The sequence below is a fragment of the Sinocyclocheilus anshuiensis genome, unplaced genomic scaffold (assembly GCF_001515605.1).
Source record: "Sinocyclocheilus anshuiensis isolate Anshui unplaced genomic scaffold, SAMN03320099.WGS_v1.1 scaffold185, whole genome shotgun sequence".
Taxonomy (NCBI): domain Eukaryota; kingdom Metazoa; phylum Chordata; class Actinopteri; order Cypriniformes; family Cyprinidae; genus Sinocyclocheilus; species Sinocyclocheilus anshuiensis.
In genome coordinates, this window is record NW_015539887.1 from 2454937 (window position 1) to 2468827 (window position 13891).

General features: G+C 37.6%; 1 protein-coding gene across 1 annotated transcript in view; it reads left to right on the top strand.

The window, feature by feature from the left end:
* The first annotated feature begins 6045 nt into the window (after nt 1-6045).
* LOC107685570 (beta-1-syntrophin-like) overlaps nt 6046-13891 on the top strand; it is a 29681-nt gene continuing 21835 nt past the window's right edge. The window contains exon 1 of the mRNA XM_016482202.1: nt 6046-6723. Coding sequence (XP_016337688.1) covers nt 6216-6723 — 508 coding nt within the window. The 5' untranslated portion in view covers nt 6046-6215. The remainder of the gene's footprint in view (nt 6724-13891) is intronic.

Genomic DNA, 13891 nt, shown 5'->3' on the forward strand with positions numbered 1-13891 from the left:
GCTGTCAATTAAAATCTGTTCCAATAATTACACACACCATGATTGCAAAATTCTGGGTTTATTGTGCTTGCCAATAGTAGTAAACCTTGACGATTTGATGATCATTATCTCTAAACACTTGCCACACACCCACTCCTCCTGATACATACAAAACACATATTAAACACATAACACATATGAAACATATTTACTTATTTTTAAGTACACAGATACAACTTTGACAGTCATTGCCCTTCCAGGACATGTATCATAGAGGTTTGGTGAGTATTACTGCTGTCCACACAGGGAGAATTAAACCAGGAGCCATCAAATGGTTCCACATGGGCTTTACAATAACATCCTGCACATGCTAACAGGAGAAAAGCTCCAGCCAGTCAGATAGAACAACTTACAGCTCTCATACTGTATCATAATACAGTAGGTTTTCAGCTCAGCTCGGTGTTTATTTCACAATCACAACACAAGTTAATCAATTCCGCTCCTAGGGCAGCCCCTGGAGGGGTGGCAAAGGTATCCACAGAATATGATCCCACTGACCTGTTTTTAGTAAACCTGGAGCTGCTTATGGGTCAAGTGGTCCTGCAAAAGACAGTGGAAGGAGTGAAAATGAACTGAGGTCAAAATGCAGATTTTTAATTAAGTCAATAAATATAGCATGTTGATTTTATATATACGTCTATGTTTGGTTTTTATTTCTTACAACTACAATGCATTTTATTTGTGTTTCTGCATCACAGATTGAACGCTCCTAGCCTAAATCACTATGTGAAATACACATAGGAGACCAGAGACATTTGATTGAAAAAAAAAAAACTGCATACACACATATACAAAGACACATTGTGATGGAAAGCAGCAGTACAGTACAGTAAGACTTAATTAACTTAAATGGAAAAGGCTGGGAAGAGGAATATTGCAGTTAAATAACCTTCCAATATGTTTTAAGGGTCAGCTTATGGGCATATTACTCAACACGCCTTGTTATACACCAGCTCAGATCATATTATTCCACAATGCCTCTAGCATATTAACAGTCCATCAGTTAAAAATAACAAAATAATTGCATTGAAATGGGAAAACACAGCTATTGGAATTTTGCATAGAAACGGCACAGTTCTTCTGTCCTGCTGTCAGTCACGAAGAATATGGTGTCATGGTTGAGTGTTTAAATAATTATTTCACAGCATTTGTAAAATAAGCAATTCAAAACTCTGGAAATCTTACCCTGCAACAGCTGGAAGACTATTCCGTTCTCATAGCAGTGCCAGCAGGCCATGTTAAATGTTGATTTAACATGGCTGTTCGTTTTAAATTTCGTTTTTCTGTTCGTTTTAAATTATGAACCACAATTTCTAACAACTTTGGAGGTTCACATTGCTGATCAGAGTACATATCAGAAAACTGAGCTGTAATGTTAGATATAATGTTAAAGGTGTTTAAATAACATACAAAATATATGTCCTTTTATTCCGAGGCTGTAGGCCTATTGTACTAAAGATGGCCCTGAATGACATATTTTGCCCCTTTTATCTTTCACACTCTCAATTTATAGCCCTGTGGGTGAACTTGTTTTGTCATTACTTGATTGAACTGTGAAAAAGCTTGAACTGATGTTTTATTCATGAATACAAATAATTTCCCCCGAGAGTTTCTTAGCTGGTTATTTCTCTAATTACCTTATATAAGGTGTTCTTATAATTGTGTTGCTCCACATTTCCATATTTTGACGACTGTTATGATCGAGGAGAAATTTGTATCTTTGGTGGAATCCTTGGCAATATAAGTTCTGTTTTCAGAATCTTATAATATGTTGGGCAGAGGGAGGAGGAAAAGCCATAAAAATAAAATCCATAATTGGCTTTAGTAGAAAAATACAGGCGTCTTAGATGTGTTATTTTAATGAGCACACTTCTGGCACCTATTGCACTGTATACCACTAGTATAGCAGATAAGACCACCACATTCCCCAAATATAGACCTGCTGTTTTCATTTACTGCATAATGTGGCTGCCTCAGAATACATTTGAGCAGTATTTGAAAACAAAGAAAACATTTGGCATCAAAGTTCACCTTTACATATTTAACGAGTGTTAAAAGCAAACTGTGTGTTGGTTTAAACAGCAGGAACATTTGATGCCAGGAATAGGGTTTTTGTTTCAGACCACATTTTGTAGGCACTGGTTTTGTAAAGGCGTGCCACAAATGGCCTGTCAGTTAAATGTCATTTAAATGTCTTAAAAATTATATTTTGCTTATTTATGCCTTATGCTGTTATATTTTCTGCTGGAGTTAATAAAGTGTGCCACTCCTTGGTGATTTATCTTAAAGACATTCGAAATGCACATGTGGTCTTCCACTATGTTCCCATGATTCAATGCAATAGCAGACCCAACAATGTACACTAACAGCCGGGCAGAGAAATGAAAACAAAAGTCAGGAGGGTGGTGGGACAGTTATATAGACGTAAAGGGTTAGTTCACCCAAAAATGAAAATTAGCACATAAATTACTCACCCTCAAGTCATCCAAGGTGTATATGACTTTCTTCTTTCTGACGAATCTAGTCTGAGTTATATTAAAAATTGTCTTTGATCTTTAAAGCTGTTTAATGCCACTCAGTGGGTGTTGCAAGCATCAGTCCAAAAGAAGTGAAATAAAGCGCATCCATCCATAATAGAAAGTGCCTCACACGGCTCCGGGGGGTGACCAAAGGCCTCCTGTAGCGAATTGATGCGTATTTGTAAGAAAAAATATCCATATTCAAAACGTAATAATCACTTTAATGTAGCTTGCGCCAACAGTCCTACACGGAAGCAGCTCCGGGCTCATGACGTATGAGGTCAGCTTTGCGCACGCGCCGCTCAGAAGTGACGCACGCGGAAGCGCAGAGGAGAGATCAAAACAAAACAACGGTCACTAATTAGAAGTACAAACCGAGGATTTGTAAAGAAGAATGTCGGAGGATTTCGATATAAGCCAAGAGGAGACTGGTTTTCCATTGCTAAAGTAAGGAAACTTTACTTCTCTCCTCTGCTCCTACAAACAAATTTGCGAGACTAGCATATCTCAGAGGCGCGCGCGCTGCTCATACGTGCTTCGTCATCCGCCGGAACGGCTTTCGCATATGACAGATAACGGAAGTGGGATAAACAACTGATGGATTCTTATTTGATACACATTTTATTTTTCAAACACACACACACAGAGTTTAGATGCAAAAGCCTTTAAGTGCCATTTGAAATTTTCTTCTAAAATGAGTATTTTTCTCAGGCTCTTATGTGTAGGTTCAGTAATTTCACTTTAATGGCAATGAACAGATTATTTTTTATTGCTGTTAAAGTGAAATAACTGAACATAAATAGGAGCCTGAGAAAAATGCTCATTTTCATCAAGTTTCATGTGCGTTGATCGTGATAGTATCCTTGCTGTATATGCAGGATCAGAGAGCTCTCAAAATTTCATCAAAAATATCTTAATTTGTGTTCCGAAGATGAACGAAGGTCTTATGGGTTTGGAACGGCATGAGGGTGAGTAATTAAAGACAGAATTTTCATTTTTGGGTGAACTAAACCTTTAAAGCATTTAAAAAAACTGGACAATTTGAACATTTTCAGAAATAACATAACATTTTCATAACGTAATGGGAACATTAGCAAACATAATAGAACATATTTTTGTTAGTTGTGAATAAGAATCAGTTTGGGATGCTGATATAAAACAAATGTATTGTAACTAATTATGACATTTTTATAAATATATATAGGCTTAAACACCTTTGCATCCTGTTAATAATCTTAAACTAAAAGTATGCAGAAATACTGACAGAAATAAGATGCATTAGTCATTTAATTATTTGCATGGCACTAGTGATTTCAAGATCATTTTATACTTAAACTGCACACAGAAAGAATCTTGAGGGTAGTGAGAAAGTAATGAAAGTGCATGGCTGCATCTGTCCTTCACCTTTTGAGTCATTCTCTTCTCACCATTCACTGGAGAGCACTAACGTTCCTACATGGCCTTTTATTTCAACTCTAATGAGCTGCATGTGCCTCCCTGCTGTTTCACTATCGCAAGGGACCGACAAAAAAGCACTCGCACAATTTAGAAAGGAAAAAGAGGGGAAAAAACGTTACCCTTGGTACAGCAGGCCTTGTAAATTACAGGCACAGATTCCTGCAAGTTGTAGTGGGGTTAACTTGTAAATTTCATGCAAGTCTTACTCCTTAATTTAGTCATAATCAAACCCAGAGTGACATGAAACATTGTTTAGAGCACAAACATTATTCAACACTACTGTTCTTCTCGTTTTCTTTAGATAGCTTAATGAAATCACTTCTGATCACATTTTATTGCTGTATTGTATTTGATCATAGTGTTTGCTTCAAAGTCAGCTTTTGAACCAGTGGAAATGCAACATAAAAAGAATCACTATCAAGCTGGTAAATCTAACCTGCTATTTAGAAAATGTTTATTTTGAGGAACTAATTTAGTCTACAGCTTATTTTTCTTGCTTTGATCATTAGTCAAGTACAGAAACAATCTGCTTATTTAAACCAAACAAACTTAAAAACATGCATGTATTCCAACGACTGCATAGTTTTGTCATGATTTGCTGTTATATTTTTGTGTAAACTGTTACCTGTCTAAAAATTAAATCTTATTTTGTTTCTACGTTTCACAGTAGCAAGTAAGACTTTTTATATGGACATTTGTGGCCAAAATATATTTTAAATGTATTCTAAATATATGTTATAAACAGCGAAGCTCAATGAAATATATTTTTGAAATAGAAAATATATTTAATGTCAACCTTCATATACCAAAACATATTTTAAAATGTATTTCAGGGGCAAGAAAATACATTTCCAGTCTTACAGTAGCCTACATTTAGGCTAAATGCAATAGCCTAGAGACAATAATAATAATAGTTACTATTAGTAATAATAGTATATATATATATATATGCTGTATTTTATTCGAATGTGTTATATGATCACGCATGTTATAGACAACAAATATTGTTTTTATTTAAATTTGATATGTGACTATTTTCTTGGGTTGAAATATATTGAGCAAAATATATTTTCAAATGCTTTTCAAAAATATACCAAAAAAATGGCTGAAACATATTTTGGTAGAAAATATATTTATGTAAATATATTGTAATTTTTTGGTATATTCTGAAATATATTTAAACATAAATATATTTTCTACCAAAATATGTTTCAGCCATTTTTTTTGTATATTTTTTGAAAAGCATATATATAAAGTGCAAACAATATAATTGCGCTATTACTTTTCTGTACTAGTGTCATGTAAATGCAGTAACCAAGAATAAACACTAGACAGCACTAAAAACTCAACTTTTAGCGCCACTGAAAGCCGTGCGGTCTGGCGGACTGTTCATTTGCAGTGTTTTGTTTACATATAACACATCCGTTTTTGTCACCTTGCTTGGAGACAATCATCACAAATAACTGTTTCTCCATTACGTACATTCTACGACAACAGTGAGTCAAGGTACAAAGCAACTTTCAGTTTAATTCAAAAACCGCACCGCAATTCATGTGAATTACAGCAGCGGAAATCTGTGTTCCATACGTACACACAAGACGCTAATTATGGGTATTGCGATCTTAAAAGAACATGTTCTTTTTTAAATATAACTGTATTTTATCATAGTTGGCGTTTTAAATATTTCAGTGACCACAAACGTATGGCTGCGCGTTTTAACGAGGTAACTTAAATACACGCTGGTGAACAGAATTGGCGTTCACGTTGGACCGAAGTATCACTAGAACATTTCTAATATAACGTTACATTCTTTATAATTCCCAAACTGCTGATTTAGACTTCAAACGTTAAAAAGCATGCACCGCCGATTGAAAGATTTGAATGGCCGTCTTTTATTGTGGAGGTAAGTTAGTGCTAAACACAGTTCAAGACAAAACTGTGCCTGTGATCAATGATGTACTTAACAGATGAATCACAGTCTTCAATCCGAACATCCTGACAGAGAGAGAGAGAGAGAGAGAGTTCAGCATGGCCACACACAGGACATCTCAGACATTTGCTCCACCCAAAGAGGATATGCATGTGGAGCCTGTAGAGGGGCTGAAACTATACAACCTGAATCACAACTTTTTCACTGTCCGGGGGTAAAGTCCTGTGCGTGTGTATGAAATCACATGGCATTTTAAGAATGCTTCAAAGATGGCGGTTTGTGGTAACAGAGTGCAGAAAAGTGCATGTTTGGAGGTGCTAGTACGAGAGCGATGGCACGCGGTCCTGGCGAGTTTAAGCGACGCGTCGTTGACGCTCAGCTGCGAGGAGCCCGCGACCGACGCCAGCGTTAACCTGAACGGCATCACCACCAACTGCTCCTACAGTGACCAGCCGGACCCCACCAACAGTCCCAAAGCCGGAGTAAGGACTCCTTTCACGGATTCACAAGTTCCCGAAGCGATTGCGAACCGCAAAAGATGTGTCAAAGTTATCAAGCAGGAGGTCGGAGGATTAGGGATAAGCATCAAAGGCGGGAAGGAGAACAAGATGCCTATTCTTATTAGTAAAATATTCAAAGGTCTGGCTGCGGACCAGACTCAAGCGCTCTACGTGGGGGACGCGATACTGTCCGTGAACGCGATCAATCTGCGGGACGCCACGCACGACGAGGCGGTGCAGGTGCTGAAGAAAGCGGGCAGAGAGGTTATGCTGGAAGGTAAGGACGGGAGAAAGGCTAGAAAACTGTAAGTGGGGCTGTTGAGTTTTGAGTCAGGTGTGAATGGACCTGTTGGTGAGAAGAACTGAAGCATAAACAGCATTCGCAAGGTAGATAAGGCTTACTTTATGCTAAACACACCTTTGGCCAGTATAAGCTGGTACGCTGTGCACACTACCTCTCTAAAACCAGCAAGTTGCCCAGCTCAATACCATCTTGGAAACCAGCATAAACCAGGTTAGACCAGCAAACCAGGCTGGTTTAAGTTGTGTTCATGAAGGTACTGCAGACACGTCCTTCACTTACACCTGCGGAAGGTCATTGCCAGAGTGATGGACGTGTTTGCTGTGCCCTCCGGTGTTGTGCATTAAGGATGAAAGCACCCTTGAGAGTGATAAAGCTATGAGATTCCCTCTCACTGCATCATAAAAGCATACCTCAGATTTCAGAGGGACGTTCATAACTTTGCCACTCTCCAGGATCTTTTCATTCTGCTTAGTCATGTTGAAGGTTTTCACAATACAGCTGAAGATTTTAGGAAATGTGGTTAGACACACAATGCATTATAATTGCACTGCAACAGCAGCTAGAAATAAAATACCTGCCACGCAAAATATACAAATAGTGTACCATTTAAAAATATGGGCAAAATATGCAAACTTATTTAATTTATACAAATTAAGAGCTAAGGCCATAACACGCTGTATTGAGCATTTATCAGTGTTTATGCTTCAAAAAGGTGTTTATTGAGATCAGAATGTGGGAGAGTTTTTAGTAAGTGCAGCAAATCAGGCAAATGTTTTGTCTTTATTCAGTCAAAGATACTAAGAATGTATCCTGCTGTAATCCGTATTTCCGTGTTCTGTACATCCTAAAATCCCAGTCACACAGTATATGCAAAAGCTCTTTCACTATCAGTCCTACTGCTCTGTTGCATTAGCTGATCTCTGCTGTGAGAGACTTTAACCCCATACCACTGTATCATTTTTATGATATTTAAGGGTTTTCCTGTACACTGACCTGAGGGTCAGATTAGTCTCCTTCTGTAAATAATTTAAACAGGGCATTGGAGCTCAGTGTTTTGATTTCTGCATCTGACCTGTTGAAACACCATAAAAGTTTGTCAGTTATGACTCTATCAGCTTACTTTGGAAACTGAACACTTAAAGGGGTCATATGATGCGATTTCAAGTTTTCCTTTCTCTTTGGAGTGTTACAAGCTGATTGTGCATAGATAAGATCCCTGAAGTTGCAAAGACTAAAGTCTCAAAACGAAAGAGATATACTTTATCAAAGTTAAGACTCTGCCACGCCCCCCTAAAACGACTCGTAAGAGAGAGAGAGCGAGAGAGAGAGCGAGAGAGAGAAAGAGAGAGAGAGAGCGAGAGAGAGAAAGAGAGAGAGCGAGAGAGAGAGAGAGCGTGCAAAAATAATGTGTTTTTTGAACATTAAAGCATGTCAACATATTCTGTTACACCAAATACACAAAATAATGATCTTTAAAAAAGCATCATATGACCCCTTTAACTTTGTTGCTTTCGAGTTGTTTCAAGCGACTAAATACCAAGATTTCATATCTATATTTGGCCTGTTCAGTGGCTTCGCAGCTCCCCACCTGACGTCTTTGTGACTAAGTGAACACAGATGTGCTGTAGTTTGTCATATCCTCATGCTTCAGGATTGAATTGCCTTCAGAGGTCGTATCAGCCTGTGCTTCAGTCGCTGATGGGCTGATGGTGGTAGAATATTGGAAATTCTGTCTCTCCCTCACATCGTTCCAGTATTGTATGACTTTCTTTCCTCTATGGAACACAAAAGAAGTTTAGCACACTGCTTTGCCCATTTGGACACTGCTTTTTCCAACCCAATCTCATGGAAGAAAAATTGAACTTTTTTACAAATTGCCAATTTCACACCAATTTGTATGAAATTTTATGGTTTTTAGAAAAGAAACTAAAAATGAGGGTCCACCACTAAACACAAACCTCAGATCGTATGAAAATGTATGAGATGGTAGAAATTCATACAAAATTGCCTCCATTAACCAAAAGATAAAATTGCTGTGTTAACTTTTAGCCATGGAGTGATAGTGAACGATGACCAGATGTCAAATATGGCACATAAAGTTTGTCATCAAGTTGCTGGCCACTTGCCCAGGTTTGATGTTAATGTGTCTCATAAACAATCCTAGTTTGTTTCATATTTAAGTATACATAATCAAATTGCATAAATGTGATTTGAGAGCTACGCCGAATATCAGAATTTCCAGTGAGTAACTTACATTTTGGCCTGTTCAACACACAAATCTATCATATGACTCCAAAGACATGAAATGAAGCGCTCTAGTAATATGGAGTGCTTTTATGATTCAATTTTGGAGCTTGACAACCTAGTCACCATTCATGTTCACTGTACAGAAATGAAGAAAAGTACATAAAAAAAAAAAACAGAAAAGTAAATTGATTGAATTCTAATTTTTGGGTGAACTATTGCTTTAAATCCTTTACATATCTGACTTATTTTTAAAAATCAAAAACAAGCTTGATACTTTTGACTTATTTTTGTTTTAATCCTTTTTTAACAGGCTTCATACAAGCATGAATTTGATTCCTATGGAGCACTCATGTTATCATCAGCACACTTTGAAAAACGGATGAAACATTTCACTAGTTAGACTCATTATTGCAAATCTTCAAACAGAAATTCTGATTTAAAAGAAAAAAAATCCAACTAGTGTTAACATATAGGTCAATAGTTTAGACCAATTTCAGTGAACACAGCATCCAATATATCAATCAACTGTTGTCCATTAGACTCACTATTTTGCTCAAGCAAGTGGGTTTTGCATGTCAAATCAAGGCCCTTGATTCCTTTCTACTGTCCTCGGGATTTGGCTTTGAATAATTCACTCTGACATTTCTTCCCAGAAATATTTGCACATCCTTTTACTCCCACAGATGTACTACACCCAGCTTGTATTTTACCCTGTCACCACTCTATCAATCAACACCATCTTCTTTTAACAGACTCCCTGATGCCTTTCCATACTCTTTGTCTATATCCTTGAGAAACACATTTGTCCTGGGGGACACGTCAATGTCTTTGGCAAAATGACAGAGCCAGTCACATTGAAGTCAAGGTCTCTGGATGATATTAAAGAAAAATAAGAGCAGTCTCAAGCGATTTGACAGGTTGATAGCTACCTGTCTATGTGTGCGCCAGAAAAGTTAAATTCTCGATTTAAGTAAAGGTCTTTTTTGCAGCACCACTTCATGCCTCAAATTAGCAATTTACCAATCGAAGTCCAAAAAGGGCTTTATTCTTCCTCTTTGAACAAAGAATCCCATTCTTAAAAACTCAGGCAGTTTGTAATGAGGCTGACCAGATAAACACAGTACACAAAAAGCTGCTCATGTGTACGCCTGATGTTTTATGAAGATAAATTAAATGTGTGTTCAGGCGCTGAGTGTTCAACAACACACTATTGTACTGAAAATAACTGCATATGAAATTAATAGTACTGTAGACCAGGGATGTTTTGAAGAAAGAAATGGATTTGAGTGCCTGCATTCATAGATATGCTTTAAACTAGAATCACTGCTCTCTAAAAACACCCAATTACTGTGGTAAGTGAAGACCCGTCGTAGAAGCCTAGACAAAGAAATGGGGATAATGAAATGCTCTGGAAGTCAAAGCACATTCTCAATGTTACTAGTGTGAAGCATGACAGCATGACTCTGCAAACAGTTTTAGTTATCTTACCTAAGATAGATGCATGAGCCAAAGGCACGAATAAATCATTCCTGGAATGTGGCACCTTATGTGTTCTGTTCTTTCTCATTCGCTCATGTACTCAGTATTGTAAATAAATGATAAAGTGGGAGAGAATGAGATGGGGATTGGAATGAGGGCTGGTCTGTTAAAGAGGGAGGGGACCGTGTAGTAAAGACCACGCTCTCAAGTCACATGACCTCATTTTTAAAGCATGCACTAGATACAGGGAGCAGGGACAACACATTTGCACTACATGCAAGATCAGGGCCCGTATGTATAAAACTTCTCAGAAATGCTTTTAAGAATAGTCTTAAGCTTTGACTTAAGTGTCAAAAAATTCTTAGTAAAAAGTAGAACTTTTCTAAGAGTAGAAGAAGCTAAAAGCAACTTTCAGTAAAGTCTAAGACTGATTCTTAAGTGTTGACTGAGGTGACACTTAAGTGTTGTGAACTAAGGACTACAATGATGTCAACACAAAATGTCTGACCTTGACCTCTGAATCAGCCAATAGTGAGCCTGCTCATGTAAAGTCACTGTAGCACAACACCAATCATTTCATGTAACTACAGCAAAATCATTTAATTAAGACACTGAAATATTTTAATATTTAAATGTTTTTTTTTTTAAATGCTTTGCATTGTGCAAAATTATCACAAATTATTACTGATGCTTCGTTTTCTATTGGAGTTGAAGCAATTATGTGAACATGAGTTCCATCAGTGGCTCCAACAACTCCAGGAAGGCCACAATCCTCATAAAAGTGGCTTGTTTATGAAATTCGACATGTTCACCCTTAATTAAAAAAAAAAAAATGTGTAAGATTTTGTAAGCATGTTGCATAGTTTGCTTAGAGTCAGTTGTTTTATTTGTGATAATAATGCAATGAAACATGCCAAATTGTGCGGTCATCATTTTTGGCCATGCTGTCATCAAAGAAATTATGAACACATGCAAAAACAAGAGGACCAATGAAATATTAATAACTTATGTTGTAGTCAATGTGCCAATGTTGCCAACTTTTAAGATTTAGTGAATTCCTTTTCAAAAGTCTAGCAACAAAATCAATTTCTTGGACAAAGCTTATCTACATTCCGAGACTCTCTCATGACTTCATAAAGGCAAGTTCACTGATCTATATAAATATAAATATAAATATAAATATAGATCAGTAAACTCGCCTTTATGAGGTCATCTTGCAACATTGTGACCAGTTTTAGTTACTTTCAATTGAAAGCAGTTGGCAACACTGGCCAGTGTTTTTTTTTCTTTCGTATTTTGATGGTTTAAGTGAAATGTGGGGTCATAAAAAATCCACACATCACTTTTGGCCACTGTTGTGTTTGGTGGGGTTAGTGCCACAATATGTCAGACCCTGCTTACTGTGTCATCACGGATGAATTGCTGCATTTTTTCAATTTTCCAGCCAAAAAATGTAATTAATACTTTTATTTCTGCAGTTAGAGCATTGACTTGTAGAGTGGAATAGGTTATTATATTTCTTACTTTGTCAGTTACAAAAAAAATTACTATATTGACAACCAAGTTTGTATTGTTTTATCAACTCCATATCATCATATAACTCCAATATGTCGTATCTTCGTTGGAAAGTGTTTGTCTCCTCCTCTTTGCTGCCATCTTGTTACTCCTAACTAGGTTAGGAGACCTCTTCAGCTCTCTTAAATAATTTAGGAGCTGAGACCTAAGCCTTGTTCAGACTGTCAGCCCAAATCCGATTTTTGTGCAAATCCAATTGAAATTCGATCATATTTAGATAGTCTGAACGGCAACGAACTACATGAAATCCGATTTGTGTAAATCCGTTTTGAGCTACATTTGTATGTGGTTTGGAATCGTATTCAAATCGCATTCCTGGAAATCCGTTTCAGTCTGACCGCTCAGATCGGATTTAGCATAGCTTTTCACGTTCTCACGCCATGTAAAACGTAAACACGTCAGACATTTTTGTAGAAAATATAATAAATGTCTTTGCAGAAACAAGCTTGTGTTGTTGCAAACTTTAAGTAATGCGGAAAAAGACAATATACTGCTAGTATACTCACCTCTTTAAGTGTTGAAACCAGCAGAGATGGCAGCACGGAATAAAGTCGCGCATTCCTGCTTCCTGCGTTTCTGATGATGCCTCTTAAGATGAAATCCATAATAATAATAATAATAATAATCCAGCGAGATGGCAACATGTTGTCATGTTGTAAGACAACATCTGTATTGCAAACTGTTGTTGCTGTTATTGTTGTTTTTAGCGTAGGCATAACAACGCAACGGCATTGCCATAGAAACCATCTCACATTTCGTAAAAAAACGAAAGAGCGCTTATGGACACACAAATCGAATATGAACAGTTGCGATACACTGTGTGGACAGTCAGTCATTCAAATCAGATTCCATCCGGATATGCATAAAATCGGATTTGGGGTGACAGTCTGAACGAAGCTCTAGTCTTAACACTTAGGAACCTTTATGAATCAGTCTTTTTCTTAAAGGGGTCCTATTATGATTTTTCACTTTTTTAATTTTAGTAGTGTAGTGTGTATGTTTGGGCATAAAAAAGATCTAGAAAGTTACAAATCTCAAAGTCCACTCCAAAGGGAGATATTTAGTTTTTAAAAAAATCCCTTTTCAAGAACTACAACGAACGGCTCGTTTGGACTACAGCGTTTGTTTTCCGGGCTTTGTGATATCACAAAGCGGCCCATTAGAATATCATTAAAAATAATTCCCGCCTACAGAAATTCGAATGGTTGGGGGGTGGGGAGAGGCGAGGTTGTGGTTAGAATGCTTGGTTGAGTGAGTGCATCAGACGAGACGACGAAGAAGAAGTGCTGCTGCAGAGTTAGTGCATCAGAGAAAACGAAGAAGAAGAGCTGCTGTGCTGTAGCTTCAAATTTTCAGCATGTCTAGAACAATTCTTACAAGTACAACACGACGTAGCTGGGCGCCACGGACAGACACCGAACGGCGCTGCCGGTGTGCCTACACTCATAGAAAATAATGTATTTGAATTTTAAAGACGTGGCGCGACGCGATGCTGCGCTTCTCGTCCGGTGCGCGACTGCCTGAAACGCTGTTTTTTTCACCTCCATGCCCAAACGTCTTTGTTTGGGCTTCCGAAAGCGGATGATGTCAGGAAACAGTGGTTTCCAATTCCAATTCCGATTCCAACAATTCAAATTCAATTCCAACAATTTATTTTTTAACTCTGTTCCTGAGCATTATAACCCCAATTTGCAGACAGCTTCCACAACATGAGGGAGTACAGTGCCTGCCGAATTCGCCAAAAACCTTTTGTTGAAAGACGGAGCAAGGGGCGTGGCAGTACTGAAACACCGTCTAAGCTGTTCGCCAATCACAACGCACTGGGACAGCTAACCAATCA